Source organism: Acanthochromis polyacanthus, chromosome 2 (genome assembly GCF_021347895.1).
Source record: "Acanthochromis polyacanthus isolate Apoly-LR-REF ecotype Palm Island chromosome 2, KAUST_Apoly_ChrSc, whole genome shotgun sequence".
NCBI lineage: Eukaryota > Metazoa > Chordata > Actinopteri > Pomacentridae > Acanthochromis > Acanthochromis polyacanthus.
The window spans coordinates 46,841,838-46,865,381 of NC_067114.1; the positions used below are offsets into that span (position 1 = coordinate 46,841,838).

General features: G+C 42.9%; 1 protein-coding gene across 5 annotated transcripts in view; it reads left to right on the forward strand.

Annotated features, from left to right (window-relative positions):
• Positions 1-13,601, forward strand: part of LOC110967928 (NACHT, LRR and PYD domains-containing protein 3-like) — a 28,653-nt gene extending 15,052 nt beyond the window's left edge. For 2 of the 5 annotated variants that reach the window (XM_051940512.1, XM_051940511.1), the window contains 9 exons: positions 4,253-4,325; positions 4,486-4,714; positions 4,896-6,696; positions 6,774-6,947; positions 9,011-9,184; positions 11,248-11,421; positions 11,720-11,893; positions 12,395-12,441; positions 12,592-13,601. In XM_051940512.1, coding sequence (XP_051796472.1) covers positions 4,253-4,325; positions 4,486-4,714; positions 4,896-6,696; positions 6,774-6,947; positions 9,011-9,184; positions 11,248-11,421; positions 11,720-11,893; positions 12,395-12,441; positions 12,592-13,112 — 3,367 coding nt within the window. In that variant the 3' untranslated portion in view covers positions 13,113-13,601. The remainder of the gene's footprint in view (positions 1-4,252; positions 4,326-4,485; positions 4,715-4,895; positions 6,697-6,773; positions 6,948-9,010; positions 9,185-11,247; positions 11,422-11,719; positions 11,894-12,394; positions 12,442-12,591) is intronic. The other 3 variants (XM_051940517.1, XM_051940514.1, XM_051940521.1) reach the window with 3 other exon arrangements.
• Positions 13,602-23,544: the final 9,943 nt, after the last annotated feature.

A 23,544-nucleotide genomic window follows, 5' to 3' on the forward strand; every position in this document is an offset into this window, starting at 1 on the left:
ATCCAACCTTTTACATCCAGATGACACAAGCCAGTAAACTATTTTGTCCAAAACATGTCTTGAAGTCGGTATATAATCCACGAATCGGTCGTTTTAAAGGAAATGCACCTCGCGATTTATAGGATTCCACCGAACACTCGTGCTCAGAGGGAACGAAGACAGTTGTGGTTAAATGCACTGAGGTGAAAAGACTGGACAGAGACGATCAGCTGCAGTCAATTCCAGCCATTTTCAGTACAAAAAATCGCTAATATTCTATTTGTAAATAAAAAATATTCAATTCAATTCAATTCAGTTCAGCTTTATTCCAGACACTGGGTCCAAATACACACACCATAAGGACACAACAAGACACACAAAAAAAATGCAATCAAAAACAATAACCCGTTAAATATGACGAGAAATACAGGGCATATTGGACGCGCATCGCGAGGTGCATTTCCTTTAAAACGACCGATTCGTGGATCATATACCGTCTTCAAGACATGTTTTGGACAAAATAGTTTACTGGCTTGTGTCGTCTGGATGTCCAAGGTTGGATTATGGCCGTTTTTTGTGGAATATTTTCATCTGTGTGTAATAATGAACCTGCAAATGTGAGTCGCGCTGTGTGCGTTGAAGCCGTGTACAGAGAAAGGATGGATGGATATTCATTGTTTGTCGGACAAATGTGTTTATATTATCCGCTGTGGTAATCACATCTGAAAGTGGTTTATACCAGCGGATTCATGAGAATCTAAGCTTTCCATCGGCGTATAATGTTTATATATTCGCGTTTGCAGTCTTCGGACATTCTTTAAATTCCTATGCAAATTAGTAAGTGTACCGCCGGCGGTACACTGAAGTTTAACGGGTTAAAAATGCTCGAGTTTGCGCTGCAAACTCCCAGTGCAAACTGTATACTCCCAGTCCCGCTTGACTTCTCGCTCAGCTTTTGCCTCCAGCATAAGCCCCGCCCACAAAAAACGTCACAATGTTTGTAAACAAATAAAGGGTCTATTGTCCCCATCAGACGCCATGGTCTCTCCGACGAGCAGCTTCACTCTTCAGCCCAATGACACGGTCAAGTATAACGCTGTGCGGACGCGTTCATATGATTGGCTGAACAGTACACCCACCCCCACGTGGGGTGAGTTTCTGTGATTGGCTGAAAGGAGGGAGACATCTGATTGGCTACAGAAACTTCCGTGTTGAAAAAAATGCATTTGTGGATCGAGCTGACGGCAGAGCAGTCTCAAAAAAGATTCACACACAAAAGCAGTTTGTGAATGCAGAAATACATTTGCGAACTTTCTTAATTTATTTGTGGATTGCAGTTTACATTTGTGAACCCCAGTTCACATGTGTGAATTCTTCTGTGTGCATTTGTGGATTGCAGTTTACATTTGTGAGTTCTTCTGTGTGCATTTGTGAATTATGAGACTGTTCTAACTCCATAGTAGGCAAACAGAGCCGACATAGCCGTAGGGGCAAAAGCGAGCCGAAACAGTCGTAGGGGGAAAAAGAGAGCCGAAACAGCAGCCAGTCCAGGGAAGCGGTGACGTCCAACAAACCACATGCTTAGCTGCAGCCTAGTAAAGGTAAACAATTAAGCATAATTATCATTAAATGATTCACCACCTGTGCTTCATTGATCACTTCCCCATTAGAGCGATACATACCCGATTAGCCGTGGCACAGCGTAGCAGCAAGCAGGCGGAGGAAATCCACCAACAACCGTGGCAGTTATGCTACAGCAACCACACAACAAAAATCAGGGACCAGTTAACACATCAGATAACACACAGCGGACAACATTAGCTTACCCTGCCGACACAGACGCACCCATGGCACGCTGAACGGAGCGACCCGTCTCCCAGCGTCACTACACAGAGCAAAACAAGCTGTCACTAAGTGCGCCGCACATTACAGAAAGACGGAGGGGAAAAGCCCATTACTTGTACCAGCGGTATTATGTGCGCCTCGATCTGCCACGTCAGACCCAGCACGCCCGGCTGCAGTCACCGCCACGAGGAGAGCTCAAAAGAAAGCATGTGGCTGAGATAAATCCATCCACCTGTGTGTGTATATATATATATATGTCAGGGTAGAGACTGCGATTTGGTGGAGTTGGAGTTTCTACTAGTCGAGATTGCGATTGGAGTCTCTACCAGTAGAGATTGGAGTTTCTACCAGTAGAATTGGAGTTTCTACCAGTAGAGTTTGCGATTGTAATCTCTACCAGTAGAAACTCCAATCCTACCAGTAGAGATGGAACTTTAAATCTGACCCCTGCCCTGACCCCTGACCCTAACCTTAAAAGTCTAACCTTAGCCCTGACAAATCTCTACTGGTAGGATTGGAGTTTCTACTGGTAGAGATTGCGATCGCAGTCTCTACTGGTAGAAACTCCAACTCTAACAAATTGCAGTCTCTACCCTGACATATATACACAGTGGCGCCGGATGCCGCCCCGCTGTCACAGCGGCGATTGAACTGGCACAGTGCCACACAGTGGCCAGGAGGGAGAAACCGTCCGGCCACATCTGCATATATTAGGGCTGCAACTAACGATTATTTTAATAATTGATTAATCGGTCGATTATTTTTTCGACTAATCGATGAATCGGATTTTAAAAAATTTAATTTCCTCCTCTTTATTCAGAAATAGAAGATTTGGAATGACAGAGCAAATACGATCATTATAGTGAAGCCTTTCTCTTCAGCCATCTACAGAGGCCTCATGTCAGTGACGGTCATGGATGCTCTCAGTCAGACAGCTGCTTGCTGTGGTGGACATGATGTCTTTCTCATCATGAAGCCTGTCAATGTAATTCATCCTGCCTCACTCCAACACAGACCAGTGTCTTCACTCTGACATTGACAGAAAATTAAAACTTGAGGCTTAATCTTCAAATTATTACCACCATAGTGTGCAAGTTACGTTTATTTATAATGCATATCCAAACCCTGCTTAAGCTGATTATCTATCAATCAATCAATCAATCAATCAATCAATCAATCAATCAATCAATCTTTATTTATAAAGCCCTTTTCATGCCAGGGAGCAGCTCAAAGTGCTTTACATAAAAACAATACAACAATTAAAAGCACTTAATACAAGAGATATAAAAACAAACACGCGCACACACATACAAATCCACATAAACACACACTCACACAAACTCAGGAATTAAGAACACTAGAGGAAACGCTATCTCACACAGTGGGGAAAGGATGAGATTCAACTGAAATAAAACCTATCTCTCACAGTCACACATGCCCTATCACTGTCATTAATCAGCTAACAAGCTAACATCAGGCAGCTACCAGAGAGACTAAAGTTATGCTTCCTCACTTTAGCGTAGGATAATGTAGTGACTTAAAGTTTGTGTCCACTAGATGCAACACATCGCATGTGGCATGCTGGTCCGGTTGGTGCGTTTCCAGCTGCGATCCGGTGTATTTACCTGCAGCTCATTTGCATAAAGTAGACTCGACTTCTACTGTCCTCAAACATCTAAACTAGCCTTCGGTGAACTGAAACAAAGACAGATTCAGCTGCTGCAGCTTATTTCTCGTCTCAATTGCTTCAGAAATACATTTCCCTGAAGTGTTTCCGAAATAATAGAGAAAGTTTGCCGCCGAGCCGCTGTGTTTATCAGACTTATCTACCGGACAGTCAAGCTGAAAGCGCGGTCACATGACCACGTAGTGGTCCGCTCGTGACGTCCGTCATCTGTGCGTTGCCATGCGGGAAAATCACATGTAGTGGACAAGCTTCATGTTTTTGTTTTGTGAAGTGTGAAATGCTCCTACACTTTTGAGGACTTAGGTCAAACTGTTTTCTCCGTGCTGGTCATGTTTCATTTCTTGAATTTATTCTTCCTTTGAAAACACTGCCTCTGCTCTGCCTCCACCTCGCTCTGCAGGTGAAGTAGACAGCGATGGCGAGTGACATATGAATCGCGCGACACAACGAATCGATAATGCAATTCGTTGCCAACGCTTTTAATAATCGATTAGTATCGATTTTATCGATTGGTTGTTGCAGCCCTAGTATATATTGCATTGTAGCTGTTTACATAGTTGTATTTCTGAAAAAAATTGTGCAAAAGGTGAATCAATGTCCTATTCCATGTCTTTTACTGATTAATTGCTAAACATTTTATTTGTAGCATGTTGTAGTCACATGGAGAATATTTTTCACTTTAAGCCCTGTATATGTCTCTGTGTGATAAAGTGAGAGTTAACTGTTGATGTTGATCCACAGAGTGGAGCAGCAGAACTCAGAGGTTCCCAGAGCTCAGTCTGTCCAGCAGCATCACCTGGACTCCATATTTATGGTGAGTTCATGGACAACAAGTTGTTCTCCATCTGTTGTGTTCAGGCGTCTCCATGCTGCTCTTTGTAGTCCAGTGGACTGTCAGTGTGTCCAACATGGATCTGATGTTTGGCTCCATGATTTCACTCTGATGGACTCATTGACACATTTCTCTGTTCCAGCTGCTGGAGGACAACATGGTGACTTTTGTGAAGAAGGAGCTGAAGAAGATGCAGAAGGTTGTGAGTCCAGATTACCCAGAATGCTCCTCAGAGAGTCAGAGGGAGGATGAGGAGGAGTTGGAGGGTGATGATGAAGATGAGAGGAGCAGCAGAGAGATGTTTGAGCAGATCACAGTGTTGTTCCTGAGGAGGATGAAGCAGGAGAAGCTGGCTGACTGTCTGCAGAGCAGTAAGAGGATTTGTGTAAAGACTGAAGCTGCTGATCAACAGAACATTTACTAAAGTCTCTGAATATCTTCACACAATCAGTCTTTAGGGGACAAACTGTTACCTTCACTTTATTGCTACTTTGGTGCTTTAATATCCAGCTTACTTCTACTTCACTCTTTCTTTCTTGTGTTTTCATTCAGAACTTGCTGCTGCAGTTTGTGGACGCGAACTTAAATGTGGTCTGAAGAAGAAGTTCCAGAGAGTGTTTGAGGGCATCGCTAAAGCAGGACAGAAGACCCTCCTGAATGAGATCTACACAGAGCTGTACATCACAGAGGGAGGGACTGCAGAGGTCAATGATGAACATGAGGTCAGACAGATTGAAGCAGCATCCAGGAAAGCAGACAGAGCAGAAAGAAGCATCAGAGCAGAAGACATCTTTAGAGGCTCACCTGGAAGAGATGGACCAATCAGAACAGTGATGACAAAGGGAGTGGCTGGCATCGGGAAAACAGTGTTAACACAGAAGTTGACTCTGGACTGGGCTGAAGACAAAAGCAACCAGGACATCCACTTCATGTTTCCATTGACTTTCAGAGAGCTGAATGTGCTGAAAGAGAGAAAGTTGAGCTTGATGGAACTTGTTCATCACTTCTTCAGTGAAACCAAAGCAGCAGGAATGTGCAGCTTTGAACACTTCCAGGTTGTGTTGATCTTTGACGGTCTGGATGAGTGTCGCCTTCCTCTGGACTTCCACAACAATGAGGTCCTGACTGATCTTAGAGAGTCCACCTCAGTGGATGTGCTGCTGACAAACCTGATCAGGGGGAATCTGCTTCCCTCTGCTCGCCTCTGGATAACCACAAGACCTGCAGCAGCCAATCAGATCCCTCCTGACTGTGTGGACATGGTGACGGAGGTCAGAGGGTTCACCGACCCACAGAAGGAGGAGTACTTCAGGAAGAGATCCAGAGATGAGGAGCAGGCCAGCAGCATCATCTCCCACATGAAGACATCTCGAAGCCTCCACATCATGTGCCACATCCCAGTGTTCTGCTGGATCACTGCTACAGTTCTGGAGGAGCTGCTGAGAAACAGAGAAGGAGGAGATCTGCCCAGAACCCTGACTGAGATGTTCATCCACCACCTGGTGGTTCAGACCAAAGTCAAGAAGGTCAAGTATGATGGAGGAGCTGAGACAGATCCACACTGGAGTCCAGACAGCAGGAGGATGATTGAGTCTCTGGGAAAACTGGCTTTTAATCAGCTCCAGAAAGGAAACCTGATCTTCTATGAGTCCGACCTGACAGAGTGTGGCATCGATGTGGAAGCAGCCTCAGTGTACTCAGGAGTGTTCACACAGGTCTTTAAAGAGGAGAGAGGGCTGTACCAGGACAAGGTGTTCTGCTTCGTCCATCTGAGCGTTCAGGAGTTTCTGGCTGCTCTTCATGTCCATCAGACCTTCATCAACTCTGGAATCAACCTGCTGGAAGAAGAACAACAAAAAACATCCTGGTGGTCTGAAGCGTCCCAAAGTAAATCAGCACGTTTCTACCAGAGAGCTGTGGACGAGGCCTTACAGAGTCCAAACGGACACCTGGACTTGTTCCTGCGCTTCCTCCTGGGTCTGTCACTGCCGACCAATCAGAATCTCCTACGAGGCCTGCTGAGACAAACAGGAAGCAGCTCACGGACCAATCAGAAAACAGTTGAGTACATCAAGGAGAAGATCAGTGAGGGTCAGTCTGCAGAGAGAAGCATCAATCTGTTCCACTGTCTGAATGAACTGAAGGATGTTTCTCTAGTGGAGGAGATCCAACAGTCCCTGAGATCAGGACGTCTGTCCACAAATTATCTGTCTCCTGCTCAGTGGTCAGCTCTGGGCTTCATCTTACTGTCATCAGAAGAACATCTGGACGTGTTTGACCTGAAGAAATACTGTGCTTCAGAGGAGGTTCTTCTGAGGCTGCTGCCGGTGGTCAAAGCCTCCAAGAAAGTTCTGTAAGTAGTTGGAGACTGAAGATCCTTTTTCATTTTTCTGCTGTTTCATCAGTATAATCTGCTTTTTGTCTCTTCAGACTGAGTGACTGTAATCTGTCAGAGAGAAGCTGTGGAGCTCTGTCCTCAGTCCTCAGCTCCCAGTCCTCCAGAGTGACAGAGCTGGACCTGACTAACAACAACCTGCAGGATTCAGGAGTGGAGAGTCTTTCTGCTGGACTGGAGAGTCCACACTGTAAACTGGAAGCTCTCAGGTCAGGGCTCATCAACCTGTTCAGCTGATGACCATTTAAAATGTGTTTTTATTCATGATGAACAGAACAGCTGAGGTGGGAGGTTTTCTGTATTTGTATGACTCAGATCAGTTGTGTTACTGACATTTAGCACTAGTTTCTCTTAATGAGGCCTCTTCCACTACAAGAACTGAACAACCTGGAACCTGCATCACAGAACCAGAACCCGTAAGAACTTGTGAAGTCTTGGTTCCAGGTTCTGTTTTAGTTTTCACTGTTTTACTAAATAGAATGTTTCAGATATCTGTTGATGAAAAAGGAAACACCAGAGCAAACATTTCATGTTCACACTTGAACTTGTTTTATGGATCTTCTCCAGGTTGTTTTGTCCTGACTAGATCCTTGCTTGTGTTGTTTCTACTCTCAGATGTTCATTGATTTGGATCAAAGCATCTGCTAAATGAAACTGTAGAATGTTCAGTTTGTTCAGTGACTGAACTCAGTGCAGTTCCGCTGGTGGACAGTTGAACTGTTGTTTCCATTCTTATTTGAGGTTCAGGTTCAATTCCTTCTCACCATTGGAGCCAAACAGCCACTGAAGCAGTGTTGTTTTCTGTCTCCACTGAGATCAAAGGGATCCTCAGTTCAGATCCTCTTGGGTTCACCTCCTCAGATGTTGTGGACTCTGATCCCATCGCTCCCAACTTTGTCTTCACTGGGCTTCAGGACACGTCCCTACCTCAGGTGGTTCATGATTTTGTTGGTTCATGAGATTTTGGGTTGAAGACCATGACAACATACTCAGACACTGGCTGAAGATTTTTGTAAAGACTTCCTGGACCAACAGCTTCCAGGACTCCAGATCTGTCAGAAATGATGGAGTGAAGCAGCAGCGATGCAGGTGAGGAAAGTCATCATGTCTGTTGATAAGCAGTGTCCTCATGTCCTCTGGTCTGTGGGTAAGGTCAGTCCAGTCTTCCTGCTGCTGATGGCTGAGTCCCTTCAACCGAAGTGTTGGTGAAGGATAGAACATCCATCCCACCTGTGGTGAGGTTCATGGTCTCTCTGCTCTCCCTGAAGAGGAACTACACCCTCATAGGGACCCTATGAGCCTTTTCAGATGTGAGGCTGTTCAAAGGTTGTTGGTTCCTTTCAGACTGTAGGGACTGAGAACCAATCACTGGGCAGCAGAGTGTCTCCTGAGACTGAGAGAGAATGAAGAGTCCAGATCACTGACTCTATGAGGAGTCCAGAGTTCATCAAGAGTGGAGATGAAGAGTTTAAACACATGAGTTTGGAGATCATTAGTTTGGTTCCAGTGGGATTGATGTGTGAGTGAAAACCAAAGCATGAGTCTCAACAGCACAAGTAGAAGTGAAGGAACCTGAAGAACAAGGACTGGAGATCAGAAGACGTTTGTTCTGGAACAACATCAGAGATGGAAGCGAGTCTGACAGAGATTTAATGGCTGCCATCAGCATCAAGTTGACTATTTTTCAGATTGTAAAAAAGGAAAAAGTCCAAAGTGTGACTTGTCCAAGTGTGTGTCCTGATTTGAATCCAACAGACCAACTTTGGGGTATTTTAAAGACAAAGGTAGAGCAACACAAACCCTCCAACAAAGAGCAGATGAAGACCTTGTCTCTGAAGATGGAGGAACATCTCTGCAGAAATGTGGTTTCTTCATGCTGAGGAGGATTAAATGTGTCATCAAAAATAAAGGTGGACAAAGAAAGTAGTGAAACAATCCACCATTCTACTGACAGTAATGAAAGATGTACTGACCTTTATTGTATTCATTTCTTGCTGTTTGGCCTGTATTCTTCATTTAGTGAATCTAAACTGTCAGTTTGCTTTTAATCACATCAAATACTTACTGCTCAGCTTCAAAGTAATCTGATTACTAAAATGTGCTCCACTTTGGATTATTTTCACATTTAAATATTACAGAGGACTGTCCTCAGTGCTGCTGTATTCTGGACATAGTGGGATGTATTTGTTGTTAAATTCACTGCTGTCTTTTCAACAGGACAGAAAATACTGAACTTATTGTTTTACTTCTTTTCTTGTCTTTGTCTCTTCAGACTTAATAACTGTAATCTGTCAGAGAGAAGCTGTGGAGCTCTGTCCTCAGTCCTCAGCTCCCAGTCCTCCAGAGTGACAGAGCTGGACCTGACTAACAACAACCTGCAGGATTCAGGAGTGGAGAGTCTTTCTGCTGGACTGGAGAGTCCACACTGTAAACTGGAAGCTCTCAGGTCAGGGCTCATCAACCTGTTCAGCTGATGACCATTTAAAATGTGTTTTTATTCATGATGAACAGAACAGCTGAGGTGGGAGGTTTTCTGTATTTGTATGACTCAGATCAGTTGTGTTACTGACATTTAGCACTAGTTTCTCTTAATGAGGCCTCTTCCACTACAAGAACTGAACAACCTGGAACCTGCATCACAGAACCAGAACCCGTAAGAACTTGTGAAGTCTTGGTTCCAGGTTCTGTTTTAGTTTTCACTGTTTTACTAAATAGAATGTTTCAGATATCTGTTGATGAAAAAGGAAACACCAGAGCAAACATTTCATGTTCACACTTGAACTTGTTTTATGGATCTTCTCCAGGTTGTTTTGTCCTGACTAGATCCTTGCTTGTGTTGTTTCTACTCTCAGATGTTCATTGATTTGGATCAAAGCATCTGCTAAATGAAACTGTAGAATGTTCAGTTTGTTCAGTGACTGAACTCAGTGCAGTTCCGCTGGTGGACAGTTGAACTGTTGTTTCCATTCTTATTTGAGGTTCAGGTTCAATTCCTTCTCACCATTGGAGCCAAACAGCCACTGAAGCAGTGTTGTTTTCTGTCTCCACTGAGATCAAAGGGATCCTCAGTTCAGATCCTCTTGGGTTCACCTCCTCAGATGTTGTGGACTCTGATCCCATCGCTCCCAACTTTGTCTTCACTGGGCTTCAGGACACGTCCCTACCTCAGGTGGTTCATGATTTTGTTGGTTCATGAGATTTTGGGTTGAAGACCATGACAACATACTCAGACACTGGCTGAAGATTTTTGTAAAGACTTCCTGGACCAACAGCTTCCAGGACTCCAGATCTGTCAGAAATGATGGAGTGAAGCAGCAGCGATGCAGGTGAGGAAAGTCATCATGTCTGTTGATAAGCAGTGTCCTCATGTCCTCTGGTCTGTGGGTAAGGTCAGTCCAGTCTTCCTGCTGCTGATGGCTGAGTCCCTTCAACCGAAGTGTTGGTGAAGGATAGAACATCCATCCCACCTGTGGTGAGGTTCATGGTCTCTCTGCTCTCCCTGAAGAGGAACTACACCCTCATAGGGACCCTATGAGCCTTTTCAGATGTGAGGCTGTTCAAAGGTTGTTGGTTCCTTTCAGACTGTAGGGACTGAGAACCAATCACTGGGCAGCAGAGTGTCTCCTGAGACTGAGAGAGAATGAAGAGTCCAGATCACTGACTCTATGAGGAGTCCAGAGTTCATCAAGAGTGGAGATGAAGAGTTTAAACACATGAGTTTGGAGATCATTAGTTTGGTTCCAGTGGGATTGATGTGTGAGTGAAAACCAAAGCATGAGTCTCAACAGCACAAGTAGAAGTGAAGGAACCTGAAGAACAAGGACTGGAGATCAGAAGACGTTTGTTCTGGAACAACATCAGAGATGGAAGCGAGTCTGACAGAGATTTAATGGCTGCCATCAGCATCAAGTTGACTATTTTTCAGATTGTAAAAAAGGAAAAAGTCCAAAGTGTGACTTGTCCAAGTGTGTGTCCTGATTTGAATCCAACAGACCAACTTTGGGGTATTTTAAAGACAAAGGTAGAGCAACACAAACCCTCCAACAAAGAGCAGATGAAGACCTTGTCTCTGAAGATGGAGGAACATCTCTGCAGAAATGTGGTTTCTTCATGCTGAGGAGGATTAAATGTGTCATCAAAAATAAAGGTGGACAAAGAAAGTAGTGAAAAAATCCACCATTCTACTGACAGTAATGAAAGATGTACTGACCTTTATTGTATTCATTTCTTGCTGTTTGGCCTGTATTCTTCATTTAGTGAATCTAAACTGTCAGTTTGCTTTTAATCACATCAAATACTTACTGCTCAGCTTCAAAGTAATCTGATTACTAAAATGTGCTCCACTTTGGATTATTTTCACATTTAAATATTACAGAGGACTGTCCTCAGTGCTGCTGTATTCTGGACATAGTGGGATGTATTTGTTGTTAAATTCACTGCTGTCTTTTCAACTGGACAGAAAATACTGAACTTAATGTTTTACTTCTTTTCTTGTCTTTGTTGCTGCAGACTTAATAACTGTAATCTGTCAGAGAGAAGCTGTGGAGCTCTGTCCTCAGTCCTCAGCTCCCAGTCCTCCAGTGTGACAGAGCTGGACCTGACTAACAACAACCTGCAGGATTCAGGAGTGGAGAGTCTTTCTGCTGGACTGGAGAGTCCACACTGTAAACTGGAAGCTCTCAGGTCAGGACTCACACTTTGAAAGTGATGTGATTTCTATCAGTGGATAAACAGCTAACCTGAGTACAATCATTTCTGCTGATGGGATTCATCAAATGAGCTTTTACTGAACTTGTGCAGGACTTTGTCAGGGTTTATTTTTACATGATTAAATCCCACTAATCATTGTTGAGATTGTTGATTTGCTTGAGACGCATGAAATGTGCAGCAAAATGTATCTGAAAGACAAAGAAGAAAACAAATACTGAGAAACATTCAGCCAAGTGTTGTCCATCAGGTTTGTGTTGTTTTGTGTGTGCAGGCTGTCAGGCTGTTTGGTCACAGAGGAAGGCTGTGCTTCTCTGGCCTCAGCTCTGAGCTTGAAGACCTCAAATCTGAGAGAGCTGGACCTGAGCTACAACCATCCAGGAGACTCAGGAGAGAAGATGCTGAGAGCTAAAGTGGAGGATCCACACTGTAGACTGGAAACACTCAGGTACAGACAGACAGACACTCTCAGGAAATATCAGCCTAGTATCACAAAGAGTGAAAGCAGAAGAACACTGTTAGCTCAGCTACTCACCATGACTGAAGGGAAGCTGTTAGCCTAGCTTAGCTCAAAGACAGGAAGCATGTTAAACTGTTAGCATAGCTTAGCTCAAAGACAGGAAGCAGGGTCAAATGTTAGCCTAGCTTAGCTCAAAGACGGAAAGCAGGGTGAACTGTTAGCCTAGCTTAGCTCAAAGACAGGAAGCAGGGTGAACTGTTAGCCTAGCTCCATGAACAGAGGAAGCATCAATGAGTAAAGCTGAATAATGAGTGTAAACTTAGCTGGAACGTGACGAGCACAGGACAGGACTTTAGAGATGCTGCATTCAGGTGTCTGTGTCTCCATGTTGGACTGGTCCTTTATCAGTGGAACAGTGTGAGAGCCATGTAACGTCCATGTGTGCTGCTGAAAGAGTCTCTGCTGCTCTGACCGTCCTCCTCCTTTCAGGGTGACGCCTGCTGGAGTCCGATGGTTGACACCAGGTCTGAGGAAGTGTAAGTGTGTTTGAATGGATTGATGGAAACAAAGCAGCACATTCAAGCATCTTCAAAGTGTCACATCTCTGAGGTCATCATCAAAGCTTTAATACTGATCACATGATCCATCAATAACTGCAGCTGTGTTGTGTTTGTTCTCTCCATCAGATTCCTGTCAACTCACAGTCGACACAAACACAGTAGGCAGAAAACTCAAACTGTCTGACAACAACAGGAAGGTGACTCGCGTGGAGGAGGATCAGTCGTATCCTGATCATCCAGACAGGTTTGACTGTCATCAGCTGCTGTGTGGAACTGGTCTGACTGGTCGCTGTTACTGGGAGGTGGAGTGGAGAGGAGAGGTTGATATATCAGTGAGTTATAGAGGAATCACAAGGAAAGGAGGTAGTGATGACTGTAGGTTTGGATGGAATGATCAGTCCTGGAGTCTGAGATGCTCTGGTAGTGGTTACTCTGTCAGACACAATAGCAGTTCAACACCCATCAGGTCCTCCTCAGTCTCTCACAGAGTTTCAGTTTATGTGGACGTTCCTGCTGGAACTCTGTCCTTCTACAGAGTCTCCTCTGACTCTCTGATCCTCCTCCACACCTTCAACACCACATTCACTCAACCTCTGTATCCTGGATTTTGGTCCTGGTCATTAGGTTCCTCAGTGTCTCTGTGCTGAGTCTCATGTCCAGAGTCTCCTCCTGGTACAGAAACAGTGTTGAACAGATGGTTGAGTCTCTCCATGACTCTGTCCCTCACAAACATGTTTTCACATTCATGGATTAAATGTGTTTCTTTGTCAAATCCTTCTAAATGATTCCTTGTAAACTTCCTCTTCAAAGATGAAGTTGTGATTCTTCCAGGAGCCAAATGTGGTGTTTGCGTCTTTTTCCAGTCAAATGTTGAGAGTGAAAATCAGGATGTGGTGTTCCTCTGACGCTCACTTGAACTAAAAGCATTTGAGCTGCACAAAGTGTGAAATGAGAGAGGAAGCAGTGAATCTACAAACTGCTGACAGACTTTCACACATTATTGTCCAGTGAAAATCAGCTTTTTGTGCAGCCACACTTGATCCTGATGTGAGTCTTTAAGTCCTGTTCTAGTGATGAAGTGAGAACTTCCTTCATCTTGTGTGTGATGGAGAAAAATAAAGGGCTGTGGCTAAAAATCCTGACTCTGAGTTCTTCATTACAAACAGACATTATATCCGCTGGCTATTATTCATCTGCTTTATTCTACTCGGCATGGAACAGGGTTGCAAAAATACATTTAAAGTCCAAAACCAAATCCCTCTTCCTCTCTCTGATTGGATCAACTTTGAACTATTTCCAGAGAAACAACAGAGAAGCTCAGAAAATCTCTCCTCATCAGTCAGAGCCTTTTAGACAAAACATCAACAACCCGAAACTTATCAAGAAAAATAAGTTCAGTTTCATCAAAATTCATCCTCAGTTTATCATTTCCACATTAAAAATTCCAGATCACAGAGTGTCTACAAAGGAACACAACATTTAGTCACCTGGAACTGAACCAGAGAGGATTTACTGGAGGATCAAAATGACAAAAAAAAAGACAAAAAATAACATTAAAAAGGCAAGATATTACAAAATGAGGCACAAAACATCAAAAATGAGAAAAAACTCTTGCAATCAAAAAAGAGACAAAAAAGTAGATGAAACAAAGGGCAAACAACAAAACAATGACAAAAACGACACACAAAACAACAAATAAAGCGAACCACAAAATGAAAAACATAAGACAAAAACTAGCAAGACAAAAAGGAAACAAAACGACCAAAACAAGAAACAAAATGACAAAAACATGAGACAAGCAACAAAAGTCAAACAGAAAAGACAACGAACAACAAAACCAAGACAAAATATTAAAAAAGACACAAAAATAACCAGACTAGCAACATGAAACAAAACAAAAAGAGACAAAAAAATATTTAAAAGTTAAAAGGCGACAAAACAATGGACAATGACAAAAATGACACACAAAACATTGAATAAAGCGAAGTACAAAATTACAAAAATAAGACAAAAAAACAAGCGAGGCCTAAAGGAAGTACAAACCGACAAAAATGAGAAACAAGACGACAATAACATGAGATGAATGACAAAAGTCAGAAAAAAAGACAAAAACAACAAAAACAAAATAATACAAAAAGAGACAGAAGGACAAAAAATGAGACAAAAAAATTTGCAAAAAGTTCCAAAGTTCAAATGTGGGTTCTCTGACTCCACCAAGCAACAAAAAGCGTCTTAAACATGACTGGTTTCTGCATCTAAAGTGGGGATGAATATTAAGATAAGACAGACTTTATTCATCTCACAAAGGAGAAATTTAGTAAGTAATTTATTAAGATCAGATCTTTAGAAGCTTCTCACAAATCAAAAGCTAAATCTGTTCAAACTCCACTAAGTGACTTTTTGAAGAGCTTCTTCTCGGAAAATGTTTTCTTGCTGCCAAAACCATTCCAGGGACAGAAGATGAATTGTTTCTGGATCCGTGTACGTCGCCGTCATTCTATTTTCGATTTGGGGTCAAAACACCAAAAACGGATAACGGCCGTTTCCCGTTTTTCGTTTTCAAAACAAAAATCGGAAAACGGAAAACCAACCCGTTTTCCGATTTTCTTTTTTCAATAAAAACGGATATCAAAAAACAAATTAGAAGTTAAATTTCATTTTTTGATATCCGTTTTCTAACTACACTTTTGCAAGACAAACATCAGAAATGACGACGTACACGGACCCACTCTCCTGGAACCAAATCAAAACATAAATGTTGTTAACCCTTTAAGCTGCAGTCAATTCCAGCCATTTTCAGGACAAAAAAATCGCTAATATTCTATTTTTAAATAAAAAAAATATGACGAGACATACAGGGAATATTGGACGGGCATCGCGAGGTGCATTTCCTTGAAAACGACCTATTCTTGGTAAATATACCGACTTCAAGACATGTTTTGGACGAAATATTTTACTGACTTGTTTTGTCTGGATGTAAAAGGTTGGATTATGGCCGTTTTTTGTGGAATATTTTCATCTGTGTGTAATAATGAACCCGGAAATGTCAGTCGCGCTGTGTACGTTGAAGCCGTGTATAGAGAACGGATGGATGGATATTCGTTGTTTGTCGGACAAATGTGTTTTTCTCACCCGCTGTGGTAATCGCATCTGAAAGTGGTTTATACCGGCAGATTCATGACGATCTAAGCTGTCCATCGGCGTTTGCGGCCGCCACTGCAGCCGCCACTGCGGCCGGATGTCTGGCGGCCACCGCAAACGCCGATGGACAGCTTAGATCGTCATGAATCCGCCGGTATAAACCACTTTCAGATGTGATTACCACAGCGGGTTTCGCTCGTGGTGAGCGGCACGAAAAACATGACGACATCGTGTTGGTGCGCACGAAACCGAAACAAAAACTGACGTGACAGTTTCACGAATCCCCGTGAGACCGGGCTGGCTCCTCAGCCAATGTAGTCCCTGTATTGCAGACGCTAAAGTTTAGCAGCTAAACATCGAAGGTCTGTGTTCAGAAAACAGTTGAGAAGGACAGATGAGAGGAGGATAGACAAAATAGAAATACAAATAACAAGACACAGTGAAGAAAGTCGCCCTGCACATGCTGATTATGTTCGGCGAAACATACAGCTTCTCAACTATAAATATAGTCCAAACTAAATCTGGTTCCACACTGACCAATGAGCTCCAGATGTGTTTGAGAATGACGCTGACACCATTCAGATCACGATTTAAAACACTGGCAGCTGCAGCTCAGTTCTCGAATTTAAGCAGAAGGAGAATGATAGAAGAAATTAAGTGCTCAATTGCTTTTTTTTTTTTCGATTTAGGTATTATTAAAGACGTATGTAAGTGAGTTCAGGTTGTTCAGTCATTATTAAAAATAATGCTTTATAAATGAGGCCCCTGTTTTATCTGAGAGCTGAAGATGATGAAAAGAAAACTTTCACAAGGATCCAAAATAAGTTGGACTTCTACATGAGAGCTTTAGTTATTCTTCATCTACTTCCTGAAAAGTTTGGTCAATAAAAAAGACAAAAACTCATATTTTCAGCTGAACTAAAGACAGACTTTGTGATTTTTCTGCTCACATGTTGTGTTGTTGTAAACTTACTCTTTCAACCCCTGGAAACCAGCGTTTGTCCTGTTTTTGTGTCGCTCTTAGACAGCCGGTCATAATGTTTTTTGAGCAGCACACCATACTATGACGTTTTTACAGTGAAGGTTCTATTATGGAACCAGTTTCACATGTTCAGGTGTTCTTTGTTAGCCTAGCCATGCTAGATCCCATGTTTCTGACGGCACAAGGGTCTAGGGAAGCTCGACAGGGAGGGAGGCGGGCTAAAAGGTTGTCTATCAAATCCCTCTGCAGCAATTGGGTAGGTGTACAACCAATCAACGCAACGAATAGGCTGACGTAGTTCCGCACCGGCGGATTGTGGCTAAGTCCCGTTAGCTTCCCAACCAGCGGAGCCGCGGAGCCAACTGGTATATTAAGGATTTGCCATATCCCATCGGCATAAGTCCAAATACGTCTTTCTTCTCAATGAAACACTTCAGTGCCGTTCTTTGTTTATCTTTCAAGTTGAATTTTAGCGTCAAATCTTTAAGGGCTGTGGCCAAAACTGAGTCCAAAGATAACTGTTTATTGTTTCCGGTTGTTTCTGTCAGAATCGTCGTGCCTCTGTCGTCACTTCGTTACGCCCGCCTTCTGACTCTACACTTCATGGTGATTGGTCCGGCCAGTTTTAGGAGAATCCAGCCTCGAGCCTTATGGAGGGTAACTAAACCCTCCCTGGCAGAGAATTAAATTCGTTGCCGTGGGTTGTCTAGCACGGCTAGGCTCATGGCCGTAGCCAGATATGAGGTCAGCGAGGTCCGGACCTCACCTATTTTTTCCGAGTTTTTTTTTTTTTTCGCCAAATATGCCCAACTGAATAAAACATAAACTCATAAAAACTTGAAACCTCTCTGTGAAACGTGCTTGTAAATTGTGGTAAACATCCATGGGCTTTGTGTTCTGTTTGTGCCTGTGTGCGTGTTGCAGTGAAAAGCTGTTTGATCAGCTGATGCACGTACCCGCAAATGCGCCCTGTGACGCGCTTGGCAGCGGGCCAAACCCCGTTCAAAAACTAGTGTTTTTATTATTAGCACTTTGTAGACCACATCCCCCCCCCATCTACACCAAGGTGACCACAATATATATTTTTTTAGATAATTCGGCACTAGTTCGGCCTGTCAGATCATCTGATCAAAGAGTTTAATTACTTTTATCCACAGCGGAGAGCGCGTCCGGCGCTTTTTTTTTTTTTTTTTTTTTTTGATGAGCGCCTGGCTCATCAGACAACATACAATGTATGTTGAAGATATTTCTAACCTTTCCAGTGACGACTTGTGCCTGTGAGAGGTCATTCTCAGCCATGCGAAGACTTAAGACATGGCTTAGATCTATCATGTCCAACGACAGACTGACAGGCCTGGCGATGATGCATGTGCATCAGAAAGTGGAGGTGAACCGGGAGAATATCCTTCAACGGTGGGATGCCTCTGGTCACAGGAGGATTCAGCTAGCCTTTGATGTAAAAAGTTGATTTGTTTTTTTGAAAAAAATACACATTTTTGTTTGGAAAATGATGATTTCACATCATTAAAGGATATTTAAACAACAAACATCTTGTGTGACTTGTAGCCTAAAAAAAATATATAAAAATAAATATTTTTAAAAAACACTGAAAATTTTTCGGCGCGCACTTTGCGCGCGCATCATGGACCTCACCTATTCCAAGATCCTGGCTACGGCCCTGGCTAGGCTAGTTCTTTGTGTGAAAACTCAGAGATTTCAGGGATCAGAAGGTGGTTTTCAACTTTCTCTCTTAACTTTCTGCTTCAACTTTAAACTAAATTTCATTCACTAAGCCAGCCCTCTGGACTTCCAGTAAGCTGTGTTCCTATTGGCTGTCCAGGTGGCTGCTTGGTGTCATCAGGAACACCTGAGCAGCTCAGTGTCTTCCTGCTTTATGTCTGCCGTCAAACATTTCCTCTGCTCCTCTTCACTGAATCTGGTTTGGTTCTGTTGCTTTAGTTTGTTCTTTAGGCGTTGGCTTGCAGCTTCCAGCAGTAAAATCCTCTTTAATGTGTTTCTTGGTGTGTTTTAGGTAGTGATGGCGAGATGAAGCTTCATGAAGCAATGAGGCTTTCCATCCAATTGGTTCACTCATGGGTCGAAGCTTCATGGTGCTTCATTTGCTCTACTGTGCCATCAAGTGGACAAATAAAAGTAAAACAGGCAGAGTGCCTATAATGACACACTGGCTTTGCTATGTGAAGCTTTGAATTGTGTTTAAATGATAATGCCAATAAACATAGAATATACTTAAGCAATGCTTGATTTAAAAAAACAAAACTTGATTTGTGTTTACAAAAAAAGAAAGACGTAACAGAGACAAAGTTTTATTTTGCACTTTTGAAACAGGCTAAACAGAAATAGGTCGTGCACTTTGAGTAATGTTATATGTTTGGATTTTAGGGGGGAGAAGTGTTATAGACTGATTGTGTTAAAGTAGAGCTGTTAGTGCTGCGCCCCGGAACCTTTGTGTTGGACACTTGTCCCCACCCGGCCTGGGTTTTGTGTGGTTCAATGGCGCACCGGCCTGGTCTCCGGCCGCTCTGTTCTTTCATTCCAAAGAGTTTAAGATAAACCAAGTTAAACTTCTACCGAGAGTGTGTACTTTCTTTCTTGAGGTTACAATAACTTTTAATTTTGAGCAGGCAAATGAAGGGGGCTACTTACGTCATCTCCATGACAACCAGGAACAAGCCGCGGCAAAATATGCTAACGCCGGCTTCGGAAAGACTTAAAATAAACGGAATACGTTTTTCCTCCGAATGAGCTTACAAGCTAGACTACATGGTCCTAATCATTAATTCCTAACAGTGTTATGGTACACTTGCACGGCAAAAATCAACGCTATTGTTTTCTCCTGGCGTTAAATATCCAACGTTCTTTGACGTTCTTCGTCATATTTCACACTACATTATCTTTCCAATTCAACACAGCTGCCACTATTACAGTGTCAAATGAACAATATTTAAAGCAGTTTTTATTTAAATACCAGAATGTCCAAATAAAACATACATTGTCTGTTAAATTGTCTGTGTGTTATTTATATCCCACAACACTGAGGTGTAACTATGGGCATAATTGAATTACAAGAATAAAACTATGTACTAGATTGTTTTGGCTATTTTCAATGATGGATAAGTCTCTTACCATGGTCTCTACTGCTGTGGTCCGTCCCTTGGTCCGTCCTCTCACTTGACCTCTGCACACACACTTACATACTGTACCCCCAGAAGAGCATCTTACACTGTGACCCCTCCCCCCCGTGTTTGGCAGTATGTGGGAAGATGAAGTGCTGCATGCATTTAGTCTGACACAAAGTCTGCAGTAACGCCTTTTTCACAGAAAAGCTGGGAGAGATTTGTCTGTTGTGCCAAACAATGGGTTACCCTCAACACTGCAGAAACGCTTATTGCTGAAAAAGGATTTTCAGCATTTAATATCAGCAATGAAGATGTCCCTGACGTGCCGAGCAATGGGGGATACCACAGTGTAATATACGTTGTGTACGACGCCATGTCTGGTGATCAACAGGTCTCCTTTTATTCTGTGGTCTCACAACACAGTAACAACATGAACAAGCAACAGTGTCATCTAGGGGACAAACCGAATATTGCAGCTCTTATAATGAATACACTACATCTCCCTTTCTCAAGATAATGTTCCCCTTCCTGTAGAAGAATGCTGTAACCGTTGTGAACCAGGTAAACAACTATATCACCCAAAAGTACTCAAACATTCGACTGTCTACACATTTCCTGCGTATCATAAAACAATTAACTTCAACCCAACACTCTGTATTTCAATTCTAACAGAACATAACTTATCCTCAAAGTCATGACAAAATCACATCATTACATTCAGTATACAGCAGTTAAATACCAACCCTGTGGCTTTTTTTTTTTCGTGATATATTTATATACGCATACACATCTTTATTCAAACCGTGAACCAAACCGTAACAGTCAGTAAGTTAGCCTATTTTAATTATTCCAAATAACGTTTTGGCACTCTTACTGGTCTTCCACAGCGTGTTGTAGTCACAGGGCTATTTACAGTCTCATCAGTCACTACTCTTGGACTTGGTGGTGCAGTGTAACAGTCAGGTGTAGGACTGGGTGTATCAGCACTTGGCAAAGTGCCTTGTCCCACATCGCCTGAGTGCTCTGATAGTGTGTCATCAGGTGTCCCTGGGAGAGATGTCTCTTTAGTTTTAAGCAAGTGTCTGCGATTCCTTCTGTACACTTGTCCTTCCGTCGTTTTGACTATGTAGGATCTTGGCAAGTCATGTTTCTGTATCACTGTAGCTGATTCCCACTTGCTGCCTTGTCTAATCCTCACATGCTCACCAACCCGGAGATGAGGCAGTGTCCTGGTTCCTCGATCAAAGTAATGTTTCTGTCTTTGTTGTCTGTTCACAAGGTTGCGTCTAACATTGTCATAGAGAGCTGGCTGCAGCAATGTTTTTGTCACCGGTAATTTTGACTTGAGCCTTCTCCCCAAGAGCATCTGAGCAGGTGAGAGGCCAACCCCGCTCAGTGGCGTGTTCCGGTATTCCAGCAGGGCCAAGTATGGGTCTCCAGAGCTGTCCTGTGCTTTTCTCAACAGGTTTTTCACTGTCTAAACAGCTCTCTCAACTTGCCCATTTGACTGTAGAAACGTCGGACTGGAGGTGGTGTGTTTAAACCCCCAGTCGGTGCTGAAGTCCACCATCTCCTGACTCACCAGCTGTCTATCATTGTCTGAAAATAACTCATCTGGCACACCATGCCTTGCAAAGATAGACTTGAGTGCAATGATTACATGTTTGCTTGAGGTTCCACTCAGCTTCACAATCTCTGGAAACTTCGAAAAATAATCCACGCACAAAAGAAATTCTGCATCATTGAAATGAAACAAATCCACACCTATCTTTTCCCACGCTCTCTCAGGCACTGCATGTGACATGAGTGGCTCTTTAGGATTCTCATTTTTGTGTGCATTGCATACAGTACACTGAGATACAACTTCCTCTATCTGTTTTGCCATACCTGGCCAGTACAGTATGTCACGGGCTCTCTCTTTACACTTAACTATACCCATGTGTGACTCGTGGATTTTTCTGAGCATTTCACTTCTCAGTGTGTTTGGAACCACTAACCTTGAGTTCTTGAATATTAGTCCATCAGTATAACACAGTTCTTCTCTGAATGTCCAGTATTGTTTGATTTTGTCTGGAAGCAGTCTCTGTTTATCCGGCCATCCTTTCAGAATTGCATTCACGACCAGTCCCAACTCTGCATCTTCTTCCGTGGCCTTTCTGAATTCCTGCAAGTTTTCCTCTGATACTGGAAGTTGCTGGCTGACAGAGTTAACTTCCAGCTCATCATCAAGAAGTTTCTCATTTTGTTCTTTCAAAAACTCTCTGCTTAGAGCATCAGCGATATGCATTTCCTTGCCTGGTTTGTATTTGACTTCAAGACTGTACTTTTGAAGCCTCAAGAGCATTCTTTGCAACCTGGCTGGGGCGCTGAGAAGTGATTTTTTAAATATCACTTCCAGTGGTTTATGATCACTTTCTACATGTACATGTCTTCCATATTGATACTGGTGAAACTTCTCACAGCCAAATACAATTGCAAGCAGCTCTTTCTCAATTTGTGCATCACGTTTTTGACAGTCGGTTAACGCTCTGGAGCCATATGCCACTGGATGTCCCTCTTGAAGTAGCACAGCTCCCAAACCCTCAGAACTCGCATCAACAGACAATGTTACTGGCTTGTCGACATCATAGTACTTGAGTACTGGTGCTCGGCTTACAAGAACTTTTAGTTTGTCAAAACTTTGTTGTTGTTCTGTCCCCCAGTGCCATTCTGCATTTCCTTCCAGCTTCCTCAGAGGGGCACTGATATCCGAGAGGTTAGGGATGAACTTGGAGAGGTACTGAAGTAACCCAGTGAACCTCTGGAGCGCAGCTTTATCTTCTGGTGCAGGCATGTCTTGAATCGCTCTGATCTTTTCAGGATCAGGCTTGAGTCCTTCCTCACTGAGCACATGTCCAATGTAAGTGATTTCAGTCATTCTTATTTTACACTTACTTTTGTTCAGTTTCAGATTACTGCTTCTGAGGGGATCTAGCAGTTGCCTCAAACGAATGTCATGCTGCTCTATGCTCTCTCCCCAAACTAGAATATCATCCATTACATTGACTACACCTTCTAGCCCTTCTAGGTGTCTGGCCATGCACCTCTGGATCACCTCTGGTGCTGATGATATACCAAATGGAAGCCTTTTAAATCGATATCTCCCAAATGGTGTATTGAAGGTACACAGGTGAGAGCTTTGTTCATCTAGTTGGATTTGCCAAAATCCATGATTTGCATCCAAAACTGAAAAGCATTTGGCATTTCAGCTACCACTTCTTCTATTGTGCGTAGTGGGTGGTGTTCTCTCTTAATGGCTTTATTGAGGTCTTGTGGGTCAATACAGATCTGGACTTTGTTAGGTTTTGTTACAGTCACCATACTGTTTACCCGATCTGTAGGTTCAGTTTGTTTGGTTATCACCCCTAAACTTTCCATTCTCGTCAGTTCTGTCTCAATCTTGTCTTTTAGTGCGACAGGAACTTTCCTGGGTGCATGAACAACTGGAGTAACATCTGGATTCATCTTGACGTGGTGCACACCTGGTATGCAGCCTAATCCAGTGAACAAGTCCTCATATTCACTAAGAATGTCACTCTCTGTTTTAAGTACATGTAGTCTTTTGACAAGACCCATTTCTTCACATGACTGTCCTCCCAGGATTGCAGGTGCCTTGTTCTTTATTACTTCAAATTCCACATCATACTTGTTATCTTTGTACTGACAGGTCAGCATGATTCTTCCTTTAGCTTGAATTTTGTGACCTGCATATGCAACAAGCTTGGAATGTGATTTGCTCATCTTTTTGTCCAATCTCAGCTTTCTGAGGTCACTCAC